The 22,670-nt window shown below is 41.7% G+C and overlaps 1 protein-coding gene across 2 annotated transcripts in view; it reads right to left on the bottom strand.

Moving 5' to 3' along the window:
• tpm4a (tropomyosin 4a) overlaps positions 1-9,687 on the bottom strand; it is a 30,173-nt gene extending 20,486 nt beyond the window's left edge. The window contains exons 1-2 of one of the 2 annotated variants that reach the window (XM_088907852.1): positions 9,130-9,687; positions 3,032-3,157 (exon numbers count right to left, since the gene is read on the bottom strand). In XM_088907852.1, the coding sequence (XP_088763978.1) occupies positions 3,032-3,157; positions 9,130-9,243 (240 nt within the window). In that variant the 5' untranslated portion in view covers positions 9,244-9,687. The remainder of the gene's footprint in view (positions 1-3,031; positions 3,158-9,129) is intronic. The other variant, XM_088907853.1, reaches the window with a different exon arrangement.
• Between the last annotated feature and the right edge of the window lie 12,983 nt (positions 9,688-22,670).

The following is a 22,670-nucleotide window of genomic DNA, read 5'->3' as shown; positions in this document are numbered from 1 at the left end:
GATCAGGCTAAAAAAAGCCTACTGAAAATATAATTTGAATTGATAAACGATTTACATTGATCAATTAAGTGTTTTAAAAAGTTCAAACTTAAGCATTATTTAAGAGGCTGAGAAAGTGCCTCGTCTATTTACATATTGCGTTAAATTTAAATCTCTCACCATTTGTGTAGCTCCTTAGCAGCTGAGAAGGGATTATGTTGTGTAGAATTATGCTGCAGTATCAGTTTCCTTTAGTAATTGTACTGTTGATTTTTTATTGTTCCTGGCAATGAGAAAAATATCCTTCTATACCTCACCCACTCAGCTCTTAAATGATGTGACAGAATGACAAAAGTTTTCCTGACACTCCAGGAAAAAGCTGTACAAATGGCACTATGGTAGCTTATGGCATTAGTGTGTGTTTTTAAAGAAACAGTCCTTGAATCTATTATGCCATTGTGTGTTAACAAAGTAGACGTGGGCCAATGTAACATTTATTTACTTGTTTAAACAAAATACCTCTGATTAAAACCCTGGCCTGGGGATTTCATTGCAGCTAATTTTCCTGTCTGCAATGGTCCTCTGGGAGATACTGCCCTTTGACCTTTGACCCCTGACCCCAAGCCTTCCTGATTTTTGTTCCACCTAATGTCCAGCTCTCTATTGAGACAAGGAAACCCCAGGCAGGGTCAGCCTAGGTCACATTGCAATGCAGTGAGTGAGGCTAGTGTTACTTTATCACCAGTTTCTCTACAACACATACAGTTTCATTAGCGGATACCCAATGCATTTTCTCAAATTAGATTCTTCACAAGAAATTGAAATTGCCTGTGGTGATAAGACCGGATATGGCATTTCATTCACAGAAAAGACTCCTCAGAAAACCCAACAAAAATGGTATAGAAAGAGCAGAAGCCGAGTCTATAGAAATACACCAAGCTGATCTAGACATAATGTTTTCATTTTTGTGCCTTTGAGGAATGCATTGTCTGAAAAGTCTGCTACCTGAGACATGCAATATATAAGTGTGGGCTAAATCCCCAGTCTCGTTTTCTTAGAAATGCTGTTCCCCAGCTAGGAGACAAAGCGTCCACTGGTTTTAATTTATACGTCCCTGTGAATTTTCCGATGGAAATGTTTGGCTACAGCTTGCACAAATCTGGCCCTCTGTATTGCCCACCGGAAAAGAGCAAAGCATTGATTTCATTAGGCACAAGGGTATGAGGTTTACTGTTTGCATTAGTCGCATATTTGGAATTCCTATGGTCCTGCAAGGCAGGCAGAGGGGTGTCTCTCATACTGTAAGCTTATCAGCAGCAGAGCTGTGAAAGCAGTGCACTAATGTGCAAAGCACACTCCTGCAGTGCTACCATTTTTATTTTATTTTTTATGTTCCAGGAGCATTGGATTAAATTTTACAAGCGCCGTGACCAAAGAACGACCCCATTGTGCAAATAGAAGCCGCAGGGCCCAGTGTACAATGCTGCCAGTCAGCCCCTGCCTTCGTTTATGGTTTTACCACCTATTCTTGTAGCCCCAGGAGCTAGATCCCCAAGAGCATTGTGTAAAACTAAAGAACATGTATATACAGTAAATACGCATCTGTGCAGTGCACTGTGGTTCTTAGTCAAAGTATTACATACAATATAAAATAATCCCCAGACCAGGCCAGAAAAAACATCATCCAGGCAAAGAATTAAAATGGCCTAATTTATATTTAAATTGGAAAAAAAAGTTTATTGTGCAGTCACCAGCTGAATCAGTTGAAAAATCTGTAGGTAGACCTTTAGGACTGGCCTCAATTACTCTGCTGCCATTGTTGTCAGTCTTTTCCTGATGATATGTAAACACACTTATAATATCAAGGACGAGTCTGGAAGAGATTCCAGTAAAGCTGTAGTTCAGCAGATTTTTGTGAAAGATGAACCAGCTAACTGGTTTGATGGAAGAGGACCTTTTACATATCTGCCCTTATTCTGCACAGGAAAATAAACAACTACAATATTGTTGCTGTGAAAAACAAGAATAAGCAGTTGTTTTTCCCCTTAATTCCTGCCTTAGAAGTGCACTGTAAGTGAAAGAGTTAATCGTTGAAGGTCTAAAGTTGGTAAAATAAAAGATTTTCTGCGGAATTCACTGTACTTGTTTCTCAAAATGACGCTTGTAACACTAGCATCAGATCAGCCTGTGTTCCTTTCAATAAAGTATATACTGTGACATGTAAAGTGAGATTTGCATGCTAAGTTTGTGTGTCAATGGATTGGTGTGTTATGTTGCCACACCTTTAACACGGATTCTAGTAGGTTTTGTTACTCATACTTGATAACGCCTTACCGACTGGAACAGTAATACATACAGAATATTCATTTCTGCAAGGCTAGTATTGACTCAGAGTGCTCCTACATGAACAGCACTGGTATGGTGTGTAGATTTTGTTTCTCTTATTTCTCAATCTAATCTTTCAAGACTTGAATGAAAAAGAATGTTAAATACCCTTTGCCAAGTAGGTCATGATTCAGGCTGTTCTTGATCAAAGCCGTCTCACAGTTGTTTCCAGTAGTCTGGCATGTCTTCTGATTAACTTGTCTCATAATATGAGTTCAGTACACACAGGTGGCATGTGTCCAGTTAACAATACTCTTCGTTCAAGAGTGTAATTGTCAAAGGAATGGAGTTTACACTACCCTTTATCAGAATTACTATACAGAACCATATGGTGTACTTGACCATTGCAATATACAGTAAATGTAATGGTTCTATGTCTTGTGTTTTAGTTTTTACAGATTGACTGCATTATTAATAAGATGAAATGTGAATTGGTAAAGACTCAGGGGCGAAGGATTCAGTTTAAAAAGGACATTGAATAATTAATTGAATTGCAATCCATTCCTAGGCAGGGCTGTGTTACAAACACTCCCCTATTTACGTGTTGAGAATAGGAAAACTGAAGAATAACTACTGTGAAGTGTTTTCGACAGGGGAGTGACGTGGGGAGGGCCTGTTGTTCGGCAGTCCAGGATGGAGACTCCCCAGTCTTTACTCATTTACTCACGTCTGTGGCCTTCTTCTCCGACAGCTCCAGTTTCTCCTGGGCATCCTTCAGATCTTCAGAGTATTTGTCCAGCTCATCCTCAGTGCTTTTCAGCTTCTTCTGCAGTCCCATAAGCTCATCTTCCATCTAGAAAGAGGGGAGGAGATGAAAGAGTCATGGAGAAGGGTTTTGGCAGCTGTGTTCCTGTCAAAACTTGACATTAGCCACAGCATTGGCAGATTATAAAGGTTCCAAAAGAGCGGATGCCATTGGGCAATTCAAGCTGTTATTGTTTGCAAATAATTGATTGATCCAAGTATCTTTTTTTCAGCCGCTTGTTAAAAGAAGCCAGGGTATCATCTTCAACAGCAAGGCGGGAAAGTTTGTTCCGGGCACCTAGAACATCCATCTTTCCATTTTCTAACCTTTTCTGTAGTGTTGCGGTTGAGCTGGAGCCTAACCCAGCAAGCAACGGGCACATGGTAGGGACACACTCACACCTAGGGCCAATTTTTCCAGAAGCCAATTAACCTACCAGTATGTTTTTGGGAGGAAATCGGAGCCCCCAGTGGAAAGCCACACAAACCCACCTACAAACTCCTAGCAGACAGCACCCCAGGTCTGGAATTGAACCCAGGGCAGCAATGCTAACCACTTTACCGATGTACCACCAGTCACTAGAAAGCTGTGTAAAGGACACCCTGGTAATACTGTGTTGCAAAAACAAATTCACAAAGAAGCACCTTCATGAGTTTTTAGAACCTACTAGTAACCTACAGTAACCTAATAATAGGCAGACAACCACAACAATCAAACTAATCTTCCACTCACTTGCCTTTTGTACGCTTTTGTATTGTTAGAAACAGCCTGCAGTGAGCACCTGTGTTTTATGTCCTGGTTTTGTTGTGTGCAGACATGGTACTGGGGCAATACAGAACAGATGTCATCATGCAATAATATCGCTACAATCAGACACAAGGGCAGAGTGAGAGAGGCAACACTCTCTGGATATCAAACAAGTTTATAATTTCACATTTTCTGCTGCTTTCTTTCTCTTTCTTTCTTTGTTTTCCCCTTCACAAAAACCCTTGGATAAAAGGGAGTGTGAAAATACCCAAAGCTGCTTCTGTGGTCAAACAATATTTCATGAAAAGGGGCCTCTTCATGGTTCTAATCTATCATGAAAGAGAACATCAGTCCTTGCTTGTGTCCTTGTGCCAGCAGAAAAAGAACAAGAGCTGATAGGGTTTCAGACTTTCACTCATTACGTGCAATTTAATCCCTATGACAAATCCTAAACTAAATTAATACATACATCCATCTTCTTTGTACTTCTTCCAATTCAGGGTCACGAGGGAGCTGAGGCCTTAATCGGTCAGCAATGGACAAGGCAGAGTGCACCCTGGTCAGGCTATCTCTGGGCAGACAGACACAGACAAGCTCACACTCACACATACGGCCAATCTTCCCTGAAGTCAATTAACATCCCAGTATGTTTTTGGACTATGGGAGGAAAGCAGAGGTGAAAGAAATGCACATGCATATGAGGAGAAACCATGCAGATAGAGCCCCATTGAACCCAGGACCCCAGCACTGGGAGGTAGCAATATGAGCCACTGCACCACTGTGCCACGCTTCGTTGGTACATATACCGTAAAATCTGTTTATATACAGTATACACAGTGCCTATGGAAAATCTACACACCCATTTTATTCTGAAACCATCAGGATTACTACAATTGAACACAGGCTAATTAGCTTGTTGAAAGGCAATTGATTATACCTGAGCTAATTTACCATTACTATTAAAAAGGGGTGTGTACACTTAACCAACATACTTTCCTAGGTTTTCATTTTGAATTACTTTTGAGAAGTTGGTGCATTATGATTTCCATATGGAGGTTGTGTGTTACAATGTGTAAATAAAGGGAAAATCTGATTTAACGTGCCTTGATTTCAGGCTATTCAGCCAAAAAATGTGTTATTTTGGAAATGGTGCATAGAATTTCTGTACTGGAAGATGTAGCAGGCTCAGTTTTCTTTCTTTCAGTGGAAGAGGTCTGGAAACTAACTGCTATGTTTCAACGAGCTGTGATTGGAACTGTTGACCGGGAACCGTAACTTGAAAATAAGCACTTGCCGTTTAAAAATTGAATGTCAGTGGTCTAATCAGTATCAAATATTGCAGAATGCCTCATATCTCTGTTCCTGAAGTGCGGTTTTTAACTGCTTGATTTCCTTTTCACAAGACTGAGCATAAACCTTCCTCAATCATGGCTCTTCTAGGTGTTGCTACAGGTGATTCCAATAGCAGTCATGCTGGCTGTAGCCAGTGAATGAAATCATTTGCTTGGAATTCCAAAACAGGCTGAATCAAGACAAAAAGTGTTTTTTATGTTCTGTATCTTGCCCTGATGTCAACACAAGGTCTCCCAGATCAGGTTTCCCTCTCTGGGCTTTAATGTTCCATGACACTGCCTCCAAGGCAGCATGAGTACCGACACACGCAGATTAAAAACAGTCTTTTAAGTGGCGGGAAGATGCATGTTGTAAAAGCAGAAAAGGCGGCGGTTTCAACAGAGTGTCCTTTTCTTCTTTCGAGCACTGTAAAACACACACGTGCTTCATCTCCGCCGTCTGCAAATCGCACTTTTGGAATCTGTGTCTTTGAGACTGTGCAGCCCCAGTGTGAGATAGTGCCCTACACTGTTTTATTTCTTTACTTCAGAATTCCTTCATGCACTGGCTCACTCTCACACAGCCAGCCACCAGGCAGGCTGTGAAGTATTAAACAAAATTATCCCTCATTAGCTTGTGTGACCTGAGGAAGTTAAGAGCACGGAGCATGGATTTATAGTGTGTGAGCTCTAATCCTGGCAAAACAATCAAAAAAACCTGGTGTCATAAATGTTATACAGTATAACCCTTCATTAATAGCTTTTGCTAACAAACCTATATAAACCTAATTGAATGCATGGTGCAGTTCTACCGTGTCAAGTTCTAGAGCTAGAGTTATTCTAGAGCTTATTTTTCTGCCTTCCCAGATATATCTACTCTATTATAGCCATACTTCTACAAATACCACAATGCAAAATTAGAGGTGCTGTCTCTTAAAACTGTTCGTCCCATATTAATACCCATATTAGTCAATGGATATACTCTATTTGAATGATCTGAATGTTGTTTTTAAGGAATAGCATTTTTCCTATCTTATCTTAACACTGACAGATGTCAAAAGATTTTGGGAGCAGTTTAACTTCAAAATTTACTGACCATCGGCAACTTTCCCTACTGCTTACCAAACACTGAAATGACTTCTAACCAAATATAACTGGTCCCCCCCCCACCCCTCCTTTTCAGGGGTACAATTCATTTTAAAGTGCCTATTGAATGAATCATTTTCCCAATTGTATTTTTTTTTTAGGTTCAAAGATGTCCATTACGTTTTGCCATTATATAATAAAGACGACTTTATCCTGGTGCTTCTGCCTTTAGGAAGGTTCAGGACTGCTGTGCCTGATATCCTGATCACACTTCCATTTTGTAAAGAGGCTCATCAAGTTGCTCAACCATGTGTCTCGTAAGAGGCTCAAACAAGTGTCTTGTTTCAATATGCTGCAGTTTTTGCAGTTGTCAGTGTTTGCAGTTAAGCGGTGAAGGTGGATTACTTCAGCCTGAAACTGAGCCTTTAGCCCTGATTGTTGAGCACACAGTATATTTATAGTTTTCGAGCCCTTCAGGATGTTGCTAATTAATGCCCAAGAGATGACAGCAGCTAAGTATCTGTTATCGAAATTTGTGCTTTTAATTCTCCAAAGCATCCCTGATAATCCCCAGGCTTCCAAGCAGGCTATCTCTCAGTGTTTAAAAATATCACCATAACTATTGGCTGCCAGTAAGTTGCTGCTCCTGTTTGAGTGGCGATGGAGATGCCTGTCAGCCACTGAGGCTCCTGTCCTCTCTCCCCGCCACCTCTCCAACTTTCTCCAGCTGCCAACTGCCCTCTCCGTCCCCTTCGCACCCAGAATCCTACGCATTCTTATCCCAATAGGACCCCAGGTCAGCACATCCCAAAAAGGTCACCATCCGTCCCACACATAATCCATGCTGCTGTTCCCGCTGTTGGTGGTGCATCGCTCCATAGGCAAGATCCCAATGACTAAGAGTTCAAAACTTGAATTGCCATGTCGATGCATCAAAACAGCCTTTTCCTACATGATGCATTACAAGAAAACATGTTCGCTGAGATCCTGTACATGGCTAAATGCAGAAAGAGGCAATGGAATAAATAAGATTATACTGATTAATCTTCTGCTTATACACAAAACAGAAGACTTAATAAATTGTACTACTGTGATAGATGTTGTGGTGTTCCTCTTCCATAGTTACAGGTAATGTCTTGCTTAGTCTTGTGCAGATGTTGTGATTGAATGTTTGAACAGACTGAAACAAGGCCAGGAGAGCCTAGAGCTTCAGTGCCTTTGATCTATTTCCATGTAATCACACACTTGGCAGTGTTTGCAGGTGTTGGAAGTCTGCTACCCTTGTTCTAGTGATGCTGTTTTAACCTGTTGTAAACTTTCACACTGCTTTCCCCCTCCTGTTACTTTCACTCCATTCTGTCCCTCTCGACACGGGCATTTCAACTGCTCAAACGGCTCTTCCTGCCGAACTGAGCTCAGCTGAGCACATTAGCAAGCACCGCAACCCAGTACAACTCATCACCAGGCCTCTTTAATGCTGTTAAGCTCCCAAACTAAATCCTTTTTTTGTTTTTCATACATTTCTGCTTTCCTTTTCCCTTAAAATCATTTTCATTGCGAGACAAACAATGTACGTCGATTCAAGGGGCAGGGCTAAATCTACCCTACAGGAAACAGAAACTATATGGTGCTCAGTTGGCTTATGTCTTTTCCTGTGATGGTTATTGAAAGCTGGGAATTATAAAGTAATAAAGGAGACGCCTCTGAAAAAAGCCGGCCAGAAAAACGCTAAGAGAACACCCGTAACAGGCATTTTATGATAACATTGTATTGACAGGAGATTTCATGGCAGAATTCAAATAGGTGAAGTATTTCGTTATTGAGAGTCTAAGCCTTGAGACTAGATTATCGTAGATTTCAGATGGATTCCAAAGTATGTACTCATATTAAAATTGCTGCAACAGCAATAGTTTCTCACCAAGTGCTAATTATTGGATCATAAGACTCTGTAGTTAGTCATATTGCCTAATATATGCTATGCTAGCTCGAGAACGTCACCAGGTGTCTCTCATTTTCAGAGCCCTATGGCCTTATATGGATGTGATTTCTTTAGCAGTCTACATCATGCACAAACAGAGCACCAAAATCTCCAGGAAGAGGTTAGGTTATGACACAATTCCGTTCACTGCACCTACTGTAACTCCAAGTATGTTTGGCACTCTGGTGACACTGCCTGCCAACTGATTTGAGCTAGAACACTGAATCTCATGTTCCCACTCATTCTGCACTAACAAACACTCCTGCTGTGGACGTTTATTGAAAGAGCTAAGCTTTTCTCTCAGAACGGGATTCCCCATGTAGAAGTTAATTATCATGTATATGTTTTCCTCTGCTTTTCATCTTTAACTATTAATTTATTATCATGATTATCTAATGAAACCATGACACGTCAGAGTTGCTTTGACCACAGAATGCACTTTTTTATCTGGGAACTGGGACACCCCTGTGATACAGGTTTTGGTTTTCTGTATCTGGCTTCGTTCTGTGATTCCTGTTCTGTGTCAGTTTCCTGGGGCATGTTTGGATACTCCAGGCAGCCACTATACCTATCCACATTCACATCTCCATCCTCCTCCCTAACTCCATCCCTCTCCTTATCTATAGCTCCATCCCTCTCCTTATCAACATCCATATCCACATCCCTATCCCAGTCTCAATCCATATCCCTATCATCATCATCCCAGGCTTTATCTCCATCCCTATCCCAATCCCTATCCCAATCCCAATCCCTGTAATCCATATATCAATCCTTATGCCCAGACCTGTTCCAATCCTGATCCATATCCCCATCCCTATACAGATCCCTATCCCCATCCATATCTCCATTCCTATCCCTATCCCAACTGCACGCCTCACCTGCTTGCACTTGTCCTCCGCCGCCTTCTTGTCGGACTCCGCCTGCTCTGCGCGGTCGATGGCGTTCTCCTTGTCCAGCTTCAGCATCTGCATCTTCTTCTTGATGGCCTCCATTTTGGCTTTCGGGTGTGGGGTTTACCGCCGGCGAGGAGAAATACAAAAATGCAAGAGAAAAACAGCAGAGTAAAACGAGGGGCGTCTCTGTGCGCGCGGGACAGGGAGCAGACTCACAGAGGTGGCTCGGTCAGAAGAGGAGCAGAGACTGAAGAGAGCGCAAGTCTTTTGCCAGGAGGCAGAAGCAGCTGGCCCCAGTCAGAGGGAGAGAGGAGTGAAGGAGAGAACTCCAGTGATCGAGACTCAGACCCAGCTCTGCCTCCACGGCTTTAAACTCCTACAAAACCTGACTGGAGGTTTTGGAGACAGCCTCAGTCCCTAGTGATTCCCCCCCCCCCCTCGAAACCCTCTACCCCCCCTCCCCACACACTACTCTCTCAGCCACCCCCCCCACTAAATCTTTCTTTCAAAGCCTTACTGAGGAACAGCTTGGACTGGATTCACTTGCAGTCTCCAGCCAATCTCCTTATTTGGGGTTGCTGCATTTTCTTAAAGAAGGAGCAAAAAAAAAAAAAAGAGAAAGGTCCCGTTTCCATATTTAACCCTCGGACCGATGATAAGGGTGTTGACATACTGTACCAAGCACACGTCTGCTAAAATGTAAACTGGAACGCTGGCTGGGACTGGTGAAAAGCAGGGAGTTTAATAACTTTATTCCAGCGACAGGATGGGGAAGCCACACAAAGAATAAAAGGACAGTTTCTGCTTTCCTGTGCTGGGGGTCCGTTTCGATCCACAAGCATTTCTTGAGAGAATTTGAAAGCTTTCGGGGGTGAGTGTTTAGTGAACCCCACCTACCTCGAGTGAGGAATGCTCAAAGGAGCAAAGTACAAGTTAAAGCTGGAGCCGGATGACATTTTATTTTCTTCTTTTTCTGAAAAAACGGGAGCCCTAGACCAACCTCTGCAGTAAAAAGATTAGATATCTACCAAGGAAGAAACTGTAAAAGATGCAATTTATATTGAGCATGATATGCAAGGTATTTTCGTTACTAATTTCTATTAAACTTCTATGTTTCTTGCTATTCGCTGTACAGTGTGTACAGCTAGCTGTGTTTTATTCTGCTGTATTGATGTCATTTGCATTAAAGCCTTATTCATTGCAGTCTTCATCAGGGTTTCATTTCACAGCAAGATATGAACTCCATTTAACTGAAGGAAGATTTTCTCAATCCCTACCCTGTCCTAGTACATATTCTTTTCCGCATTTAAAAGCGTTCCAATACTCAACAGCACATCTGTCTGAAAGTAATGCAAAAGGACCCGTTTTCATTTCATTTTACACAAAAATTGGCTTTTAACAAAGAAAGAAACTTCAATGGTGTCAAAAAGAAGAACACCATACACCATACAGTGAGTATTCCTTCCTTCTGGAGCGGACTCTCTTGAATAACAAGTAGCAGACTGGTCAACTTAAACAAACTCTTTGCTGAAACATACTGTAGATCTCAACAGTTCGTGATAATTTTTTATTTTAAGGTACGCATAACCAGATAAACTATAATGCTAAGAATAACACTGCTGTAGAGTATATTATAGAAACTAGAGGCCCAATAGGATCAATGGAAACATTTAGGTTTTCCTTTGCATTTCTTAAAACAGGCTTTTAAAAAAAATGTACTTTTCTTTTTTTACATGAGCTAAAATGTAAGGAATGAGCACATGGAAGCAGACAACTTCAGGAAACTCTGTAAATCGGCTACTTTACAAACCCCAGCAGCAGCAAAGACCATAAACACGATCTGCTGAAAAGCAATGTGAACAATATGATTTCCAATAATTTTGAGTTAAAGCTTTTGTTTAGATTATTCTGATGTATGTTTTACTATGTTTGTCTAACATTCAGATTTGTTTGATGGCCAAAAGCCAAAGAGATTAGATTACTTGACATTTTCAGCCTACTTTTTGCCTTTTTTAAAATGTTTACAAGACAAAACGTTGGAATCAAAGCCACACACAATGGAGTGGATTTTTGCATAAATTCCTACATTAACAAGGACTATGAGATTTTGGAATTGTCGTCACAAATTTAAACAGAGGACAACAGAGCTCTCTCGCTTTTCTGTCAGACAGTAAATCCCAAAGGCCTTCTGAAACATCGCAGACATGATGTCTGGGCATCAGCTCATTCCTACAGACCTCATTCTGTTTGTTTCTGCTCATCTCTATAGCTTGGAGAAGACCTGCTTCTTCAAAAAACCAAGCACTGCAATGTTATGCAACAAGAACACTACATTATACTTAGACAGGTTTTACATTTTTTTACACTGCGAAGAAAGAGGAATTTGTGTACATTGAATATATTGTAAGTACAGAATATGTACTGTAACCTTTTTTTTACATAGGCGACAGACAGGTAAAGGTTCATTGCATGCAGAAAGGTAAAGAAATACAATAAGCAAGCTACCGTATAAATATGTACCGACTAACTGTGTTACAGTATCTGAGTCTACCATTACTGCAGTATGCATGGATATTTTAGAAGAATAACTATTTATCCTTACGCTCTATAAAGCTTGCAAATTTGTATATTTTTTTCATGCACCACTTTGTCTTATTTTTAACAAAAACATTGTCACCCACTCCTAAGGAAAATGGTCCCCTTCAGCTGCTGTGGTGCCAAACAGAAGACAATTATTTGACTTCATGCTGGAATCGTGTTTGCTGGATCAAACACATTTTAGGAGGATTTCGTCAGAAATGGAGAAGCAGCCTATTTTGTTTGAATTCTTCTCACTTGCCGTCTTTTGCTGTGTGAGACATCACATTCCAGGCAAATGAGCTGTGAAAGAATATCTTGGTATCAAGGATTCTGATCTGCCTGAAAAGAATTTGCAGAGCTGGACATTTTAATGCACATTATTAATTGATGAAATACACCTGAGAAAATACAAGAGAGAGCTTTTCAATGGAGGGTAAGGCAAAGATCCTTTGTGAACACACTGAGGATTTTAAAACTATTACTATTCAACATTATAACAATTCAAGAAATGCAAAGCATTCAGCCCTAGAATGGGAAAAAAATAAACTTGGTGGACTGCCTTTAGAAAATCTAAAAATATTTTATGGTGTGGTGGTGTTTAAACCTTGTTTATAGTCACACTTGCCGCTGCTGAGTTTTAATATCATCCTATAAACACTAAACACCTAAACTGTATGACATTGGCAATTACCATTTTTCTGTATATGTCTTGTTTGTTGCATTAAAGAATTGGTATAAATGTATATCCTCTCTCAGGACGTTCGAGTACTTTTCTAATTGACACTTTGATGTGATGTTCCATCTTTCTTTCGTATTTAACAGAAGACACTCTGTTCCCTATTCACTGTGTGCATTGGTGAATACACCTCACTCATCTCACTTACTAATATTACATTATTAAAGGTTGCTTTTTCCTTTTTGCAAGCCATGGTGTGACTATAGATGGATGTCAATCAAAGGCTCATTAAAGCTACTGTCCAACTACTCCAGAATTGCAGAAACTGATTACAGCAAGGGTGGGGACATGACTTTTTTACACACCGTTGATCTGCAATAAGTTTATGAGCTCCAGTATTTCTCTTGGAGAATTACGAGCCATTTTGCCTCTTTAGACTTGCGTAGCAAAGATCGTGTGCAGCAGACCAGCTGGTTGATCAGTGAAATCCAGGGACTATGGTGGTGAATGAGAGCCCGGCCCATTGGCACATTGTTGGTGTGTTTATTGGGCATCAACATGACATGGAAAGTGAGCTCAGTGGGTTGCATGAGTGTCTTCTTATCAGGAGCCTGTAGGTTAGTGCTGGACATCAGTAAGACCTGGATCAAACCGAAGCTTTCTGCACTCTCCTGCCTAAAAGGATTCAATCTCACCACCAGCATGTCTCAGAGCACATGACTAAAGTCGCCTGAAGTCATATCGCACAGGTCAGCTAGTGGGATTAAAAAGGAGAGAGCAATCCGACATGTCCTATAAAGTTTAAAGTGCATGCCGGCCTCTCAAAAGACGAAAGGAAATCTCATACTCATCATTCCACCGGCTGTATAAAGAAAGAAACAATAATAATATCAGAGGTGCACATCAGGACAGCCTACTGGGACAAGAAATTAAAACCACAATGGAACCCTGCACTAATATGCCAAAAGTACTGTAACGCTGTTAAAAATAGATCTCTCTCGGCTCTCTTTCTCCTAAACCATCTATCTGTACATGACATTGTGACTGTCCGTGGGACTGTGTCTGGAGAGCTTCACTACCTCACTCTCTGTGAGCTTCTGCAACTGGCTGATCACAAACACATTGAGAGGCCTGTTGTCAGAGACAGCGCTGAGGTCAGACTAAAGCACAAAGCTGACGCACTTCTGGGGGAAGAAACTGGCCAGAACACGTTGTTGAGAGTATTTGCTAAGAAAGTGCAAAATGTAACACTGTGTACACTTCTGTCCATCACACCTGCCAGTCCAACATCACCGCAGGCCTAGACTCCTGTGCCAGACAGTGAGAATTATACTGTCAATATGGACAAACCAAAAGCTAAAGAAATACTTAAAACAAAACAAGGAAATTAATTGTTGTGCCTTCTATTATTATTTCATTAATTATTAATAACTAATAATTTATTATTATTTACAGCTGTTGTTTCCTGGGTTCGATTCTGGGCTGGGGGCATTCCGTATGGAGTTTGCATGTTCTCCCCCATCTTCATGGGTTACATTCCACCTTCCAAAGGCAAGCTGACTAGGACAACTGCTGTTCTCAAAATGTGCCTGCTGGCTTCCTGGATGGACTCTGTCAATACCTCGCTTGCAGGCTACAGGTAGATAACACATATACTATTATTAGCACCAATAGTACAGTATATTAACCTACAGCCTACAGGTAGGTAATAAACCTGTACAGTACCAGTACACTATGAATCACAAGTAAAGAAAGTAAAACACAGTATTGTATATATTTTCAGTGTCTACAATGAATGAATCTGTATAGTATTTACTCCGAATGTACTATATACCATCTGCATTTGGCATCTGGTTCTGAATAATGTGGAAATTCCAGTGAAAATGCTTTTAAAATAAGTTTTTATTTCCCATTACAATTACGTTTAATTTTATTGAGTTTATTCTCTAAACCTAAGCCCCAGCAATTTCTCAAGCAGTGCACATGATCTTAAACACAGAAAACGAGAGAGGAGCACATTGAGTGGCTTTCATAGGATTGGAAACATCTGGCACTGACAGGCAGTCTCCCTCACCATCTTCTCCCCAGAAGGACCCCGGAGGGGTCTGTCTGCCTGCTAACAAACTGCAGTGATAAGCAGTAGCATCACAGAAGGGCTTAGGGTTGACTTCTCCGATTGTCTCCATTTCATGGAGAGGATCTGTAAAATGTAATTTAGAGCTTAGATGTCTTCTGTTACATTCCAGCGGTGTTTTTAGCCACTGAATGATGGCCACAAAACTTCTCCATCTGAGAGCAACATGGAAAACAGACATGCTAATCTAAAAAAAACACCACTGCTCTCAATCACTCATAGCAGTGTCCTTGATGAAAAAGAAAATCTGTTACTTGGGAGAGAGATATACTGGACAGATGTACTGAGAAGTAGCACCTTTTCCAAAGTATTTTCTCACATGGATCTGCATATGGACAAAAGGAGTTCTTATATCACTTTTCAGGATGGAATGCTCTTCTCAGATGCAGAAACTTCCATACAAATACCAGAGCCTCAGTGATATATTTATCAACGCTCTGCTATTGCAAGCCTTTTAGATGATCATTAGCCACAGTATAAATCAGTGTTTCATGTATTCCACCCCATTAACACTGGAGACCATGTGGGATGTGCTAATTGTATTTCATTTCTGATTTGAGCCTGGTATGAAATCAGGCTTGGTAAAAAAGGCACTTAACCCCAACTCTCTCTTTTCCACCACCACCTGGTTTTGGTCTCTAATGTGTGAGTGAGCACACCTGCATTTCCCACAAGCCCTACAGTAATGACTGCAGTCTGAGAGTCAACTGTGATTCCATTTTTAAAAATCCTTTCACAACACGTATTTCAATCCATATAGTAATTAAGGTGATCTCCTTGTTTTTTTCCTGTATTACCTAATGTGCCCCCTGGGTTACATACAGACTCTCACAGATTTTGGCTCAAAGGACGTCTTAATACACAATGAAACAATGGTGAGTCAATTGTTACATTTTCCTAGCTGTGTCTTGCTGAGAGTTTGGATTTGATTTTTAGTAGAGGGTCTGTGGCTGACTCTGCCACCCATGAAGTTAACGAATTTTGACCTCCATGAAAAATCAATGCAAGGACTATGTAAATAATACACTTGCAGCTCCATATAACAGTTACATGTTCTACTACAATGGCAAGAGCCACTGTATAGTACATTCAGAGAGAATGGGAGCTTAGGGATATCTTTTTTCAACAAGATTAAATTTACGATTACCCTAATGTACCCCCTACAGAATTTTGTACGTTTACTGTCGAAGTTTTGGATGTTTCCACACTGTGAAAAAAGCTTTGGTGCATTTCTGAAAACATTGCTTCTAGTTAGTGCAGGGAGTAACCTCAAAAATCATCTGCCTTACCTTTCTCATCAAAACTATGTACAATACTTGAAATGGAGATGTATTTTAAACCTCATGCTGCAGTCAGTGCCATGAATCAGTGTGCTAGCTGGCGAGCCTCTGAGGTCAGCAAGGTGAGATCAGCTTAATCAAAGAGGCTGATTCTGAAAACACCAGGCTTGTCTCAGTGGCTCACTGACATTTCCCCACATGGGGAGGAAACAGCAACATTGCCCAGACTGGCTTAGAAAGGCATTACACTATAGCACTGGCACCTACTTCCTGGATACAGGAGTCTATATAAGGTCTCTATGTAGTAAAATCTTGCCCTGAGTCATTAATGTTGCTCTTGTGAAAATACCTTTATACTGAAATATAATGCAACCTCCAGATGTAACCTGTCATCCAAGAAATAGGTCCAAGAGGATAGATTACTCTTATCTTTATGTTATATATGCAAATTATTAAGGTTTGGATGCTTAAATAGTCAATTTATAATTAACCATTTAATTAACCATAGAATTAACCATTCTGAAAGGACTATGGAGCGTTTTAGTCACAATTAAATTTGGCTGAACCCACTTAGCTAAGGGGTTAGCCCCCCTGGCTACAGGACGAGGAGGCTGTGGAGTGAGGAGTGACCCAGGGGCAGCAGTAGAGGTGGAGGTGGGATCCAAAATAACACAGGCGAGAGAAAGAAGACAATGTATAATGTTCATAATATTGCAGGTGAGGAAATTACATCAGGAGCGATTGTGAATTACCAATAGCTGCGTCTGATTGAGCTTGGCTGTTGTCATCCCTCCTGAATTTCTGTGTTAAACTCCATTAAATACTGTGCCTGCTCTTAGTCCCAGGCGCCGTACACCACAGTGTAATCAGGAAGAACAGAACCCTCTCTGGCCTGATTTTGCTCAGTTAAGGGTTAAGCTATGCTGTACTTTACAGAGAATGATACCAGACTTCAACAAGCTGATAACAGCTGACCAGAACTCAACAGCAGACACAACCCCTCACAAATCCTTGCTTTTGGTTTGGCAATGGTGCCACACAAGCTGAAAGGGCCTGTGAGGGTGGTGCCCTCTCTCGCTGTTGCCAGATACCCTGGTCTGACTCCTATGGCACAGTTTATGGGGCGCATTTCTTCATACACTTGCCCACAGCCCCCCGACAAGCCCCTGGAAGGAAAGTCACAATTCCATAACAACACGTGCCCCATGTGCAGATTCAGAGAAAGTAAGTCCCACTTGTTCCACATGATGAATAGTCATGCCCTCGGCACTCAGAAACATGTTCCTTGCTGGGGTTCCTGTAGGATGTCACCTTCTGGGGTGGTGTGAGAAGTGGGGTATAGTTGAAGGATGAAGATGAGAATTAGGGGATCCCCCTCGCTAGGGGACATTACATGATTGGCATGATTCAGCACAACCACGCATCACCCCATAGTAGAGTCCTGCAACAAAAGGTCTTCTAAGATTTAGTCTAGTTTACAAAAATCAGCCTGATCACTATTACTTGCATCACATCCACAAGATATCAACTTTGAGCCTGCTGTGGTCTGGAAAGGACCAGCTCTTGCACAGTACAGAATTCCGATTCTGTATCTACACAGATTCTATTATTACTACACATTGATGGAAACTTAGAAGCAAGTTATGTTGGGGAAACCTGTGTAATTTTCTATAAAACCCTTATTTTGAGACTAGCTGTAGGGATCTCCTCTGATCCATGTTCTGCATGAAAAATATCAACTCGTGTCTTCAAACAGACGTTTCAGAGCCCCTCAATATAGACTTATAAAATTATTTTTTTTGCATCCCATACTCAATCAATGAGTACTGATTTATGGGCGAGTGCTATCAGTGTTTAATATGTGCTCAGTATAATTGTAGAGGGAGTAAATTAAGTGTTCCAAGTGTAGCTGTGTGGATTCCTGTAGCAGTCGTGTGAAACGAATATGCATTTATATGTCTTGATGCGTTATAGATTGTAACGTTTACGGATACTGTTTTATTTTCTTATTAAGTTTGTGTAAAACATAGCTGCTTTGATGCCAGATAAACTTCCGCGAAATCAGACAATAAAAGTTTGATCGTATAGCATCATCTGCCTTCCTCCTCTGCTGCCGGTTATGAAAGTCACGGTGTCCGGACTTCACAAAAAAAGGTTTGCTGTTGGACTGGACGCCTGCTGCAGGGGATGGGGATGGGGATGTAGTAGAGGCACAGAAAAAAAAAACTTAAATGTCATGAACTCGGTGTAATCCTGACTAGTACCCCGCCAGCTCACCGCTCTGAGGCTCTGGCCTGCAGCGAGCGCGATACTGGCTCTCACATTCAGAGAAACCAAAGCCCTCCCACAGGAAACCACCGCTCAGCTCCACATGGCCTTATATGGTAAAAAAACTCCCCAAAAAGCTCTCAGCCACCGGGGGATAGTGGCGAGATAAAGCTGGATTTAAAGGAACAGAGACACTTGGAATGCAGCGCAGTACGAGAGCAAGGGAGTGGTCACCAGGCGGGCAGGGTGACGCTGAAATTGCTCCGCACTCTCTCCGGCTGCGCAGACATTCCAGGAATGTTGAGTGCTGCGTGTTCCAACGTCAGAACGAGCTTCCTCTCTCTGTGCAAACCCCTCTTCTTGAGCTCCTATTAGCAAAAAGACAAACCCTAAACATTGCCCTCGGTAAAAGTCGCGCACCGTGAGATCCGACCTGCGCATTTCATAGGTCTCAAGAGGAGTTCAATGCGGTTTTGTCGGCGAGCTAAGCGTCCAGCTCCGACCTATTTAACAAATTCGGGGGGATTGTTCCGTGTGTGAAACACAAAATTCTAGAGTGCAAAAGCGAAAGACGTGCAGCTCTCGGCTTTGCAGTTATCTGAAATAAGTGTCACTCTGTTTGTAAGAGGGCTAAAATAAACCACTGAGCCTTTGCCTTTCATATCCCACAGAATCCCCCAAACCTTCACCTATAATAGGGGACTCCTTTCATCCACTACCGAAGTGCTGAACCCACCTGGGTAACACAGGAGACCAGGTGGAGGAGTGAAAGAAATTGTTTCACCAATTGAATTCAAGAGGAAGTTCAGAGAGGCCCCTATTGCTCAAACCCAAAGTGGAATTCAGCCTGGCCACAGGGACACAGGGCTAACTCCCCTGTTCTTTTGAAAAGGGCCGGGGATCTTTAACGATCAAACATGAGAACCTCCGATTAATCTCTCATCCGGAGGAGGGCACCCCCTACAACACAGTGGCCCTGGTCACCATGCTGGGGTGTTTGTTGTTTTGGGATTTCAGATCTAGTGGGAAGAGGGGGCACTTCAGGAACTTCTGACACTGCTGGCTGACAGCAAAATAGATCATGCAGTTATATTCCCACTGGTAAGAAAAAAGGAAGACTAAGAAATAATTTATTAATGGTGAATTTTAAATTAATTGCCAAAGCTGAGATAATAGGTTAATAGGCACCAGTTGATACATTTAAGTCCCAGCAAAGCTTAGTTGGTCATGATAATAAAAGAAACAGCTTCATGAGTGAAAGCAGGTTAATAGGATACAAACATATCAAATGCAGTACTAGCTCACAGTTTGCATTAATATCAGTTATTGAAACAGAGTTACAAAGGATCCTGAACACAGACACACAACTTGCACAGCTGGAACCAAAAGAACAGACAATCTGCAAATACATCACTTGGCGTCTTTCTTTAATGCCTCAATCCGTTTGTGGTTCTTCTCCTGCTCGTCGTGCTGCACTGGGATATCTGACTGTTCTGTTGTTTTGGAAGCGCTGCTGGAATGTGTGTACCTAGGGCCCTGCCCTCATGAAGTTTAATACTGACACACAGCCCAGCCCTGTGTGCAAACTGACCGACTGCGTGCACCTCGCTAACGATCTTCGGATCCTGCTTTTGTACAGTGAAAAGTCTCTTTATGCATGATTGCAACACCTGTCCAGCACATGAGCCTTTCAGAATTTGTCATTTTAAAAAGCAAAGTACAGTGTGGCCTAACAGAAATTTGTTGGAGAAACAACTGGTGAATTCTCATTTACAATAATTTCCTATCTTCACGCTTAATTTGAACTTATCTCGCTCTGATCTGATTAATAGTTCCTCAACCTCATTGCTGGTACAGGAATAAGTCAAACGTGGGTTTAAATTATATACCATGCATGTACATCTGCCACTAAAACATCTGCATGGACTCATGTTTTCCATTACTCTCCCTTGCTTCTCTGCTCCAAAGAAGTTCTACCCTCAATAACGGGCGACTCTTTTCTACCCTCAATAACGGGTGATCCAGAGAATCGGATCATCGTTTTCCCTTCCATGAGCAAAGCCAGTGGAAAGAACAGCTCCCTACCAGAATAAGGACTGGTGGGCAGACTTAAGAAGGCAGAGGAGCCACATCAGAGCAGCAGTGACTGGACAAAGGCCAGGAGGGACTTGTGGGTACTTGTGGGAGGAGGGAGAGTGTGTGTGCACCCTTCTTTCCATAACCACTAAACCTACAGACACCAGCTTGGCATCAGACTGCTTACTGCTGTCCTGTTGGGAGCATGACTGTTGAAAGAGAGCAGTCTTCAGCCCGGCAGTGACCACGTCTTAACCTAAACAGACATGCTCCATTCCTGCAGGACTTATAAAGCTACTTACATCATCAAGGACGAAACAAGACTGACATCACAAGAAGTTCCCTTAATGAAATCGATTGAAGCAATTCCGTTCACCATTTGAGCGTAATAAAAAAAAATCCTGTGGCCTTTAAGGTCATCCCCGTGTAGAATTTGGTGAATTCAGTGTCTGTCTTAAAGGAGAAACACTTAATTTTCTCTTGTTGAATATACTGTAAATGTAATTTTCTCCTTTATTTAGCAATAATATACAGTATACTGTTTTAAATCTACATTCAGAAAGTCCAGTCTTTATGAAAGGACATCCTTTTACAAATTATGGATTATAGTATTTATACAGTATATGTTCATCTTAAACCAATGTAAAGCTCCATATAAAAAAAACACAATGTTGTATATTGTATATGTAGAAACACAGGGCAGAATGCTGAAATTGCTTCCATTCAAAGGACACTTTCATTATGAAGTGGGGCATTTGCAGGTTTGTGTGTTTGGTAATACTTATACACAGAGCTGTGCAACCTGCACATGGTTTTAGAAATCCAGGAGTATCACTAAAACTAGTCATGTAATCCTGTGCTTAATAAGTGCTTATTAAGCTGCCAGAGCTCTGGCTGTCTGCTAGCCAGCACAGCAGCTCACAATGTCACTACCTACTACCACCCCCCAGGAAAGTCTGTTCAAACACATGAAGTGGCTTGCAAAGGGGGTAGCATAAGGATTAGGGAAAATCACATCTAAAATGTTGATCAAAACTCGTAAGCTCACGTAACCAGTTTCCGGCTGGTTGGTGCCATTGCAGAACACGATACCTGAACAAACTTGCTTCCTTGCAGCGTTTTTGAGCCCAGCCACCTTAAAAGGCCACCGTAGCACAAGAGAGATTATCCCATCCGTGCTGGCTGTGGTATTGTCCTGCTTGCAGCAGCAGTCCAATTCAAAACCACGCCGCATGTTTCCTCTCAGATCCTGGGTTCGGTCCCAGACAAAAATCATCAGTGCATTAATCCTTCAATGCCTGTGCCCTGATAGTCATCTTCAGCTGGATAATAACTCTGATCTTAACCTGTCAGAGAGGACTTGGTTTACACACAAAGTTCTATTACTCTTTGCAAGCAAGAGTATCTTGTCTCCACTCACAGCTAAACATTTTGCTTCAATTATGAAAGACTCTTTTAGGCCAAAGCTTGTAGCTAGATTGGAACTTTTCCTGCCTTTCTATTTGTTTCCATTTCTATTATTCCAAGTTACAAAGGTGTACACATGGTCATACTGTAATAATTCCTCTCTCGGTTCACTACTTCCTGTTTAAACTTACTCTAGGAGTCCCTCTCACCCAAAGGGCCTCTTCTTCCTCAGGAAATGCTCATCAAAGAACTTGCAGTTTGGGATATTGAATCCATCCAATAGAAAACACTCATTTTTAATGATGTGTTACTGATGGACCCCTCCCATAGCCAACATTTAAAAAACCATTAAATTGTGTGTGTGTGGGGGAAATGGTTTACTAGCTGTGTAAAGGGCACAGGCACCCTGGACTCAATGGCTATTTCCTGGACTTGTCATTCCTCATATTTTGTAGAGCTAAAACATTTGGAGCTCAGCTCAGAAGTAGCTGCAGTATTCCTGAGATGTTTTATTTCCTTTTTTTTTGTTCTAATGCATTGGCAGGGAAAATACTCTTCTTCTCTGCGCTTGTGTTTCGCTGGACACTCGAATGCAAGGAAATGCTTTTATGCCTTTCAACATTCTGGCCTTCACCTGCTCCAATTAATTCTAAAAAAAAAGTGCCAGCGAGCAGCACAGGAATTTGCCGACGTGGAAGAATCACCATACTTAACTTCACATCTCCCAGAGGTAAATCAGATTTCTCGGCCTGCAGGATTAGAGCAGGACATTAAATATAGCAACTCTCCTTTCTCCGTCTGCCCATACAGCCTGCTCTGTGGCTCTGGCAACAGGCTCTTTGAACTAATTGAACTAATCCCAGTTAGGGCGGCTCTTTTTCTTTTGCCATAAATCAAGACCAGCTCCACAGCACAACCAGAGAGCCCTGGTTTTGTCTATCCAGCAACTATATCTCCCTGCAACTCACAGCTGGCAGCCCACTGAAGCTCAGCAGTGTGAGCCTGGTCAGTACCTGGATGGGAGAAAGTTAAGGTTGATGCTGGAAGAGGTGTTAGTGGGGCCAGCAGGGGGCGCTCACCCTGCAGTGTGTGTGGGTTCTAATGC

Source organism: Atractosteus spatula, chromosome 28, assembly GCF_055471065.1.
Source record: "Atractosteus spatula isolate fAtrSpa1 chromosome 28, fAtrSpa1.hap1, whole genome shotgun sequence".
Taxonomy (NCBI): domain Eukaryota; kingdom Metazoa; phylum Chordata; class Actinopteri; order Semionotiformes; family Lepisosteidae; genus Atractosteus; species Atractosteus spatula.
This window is presented reverse-complemented; position numbering and strand designations above follow the sequence as displayed.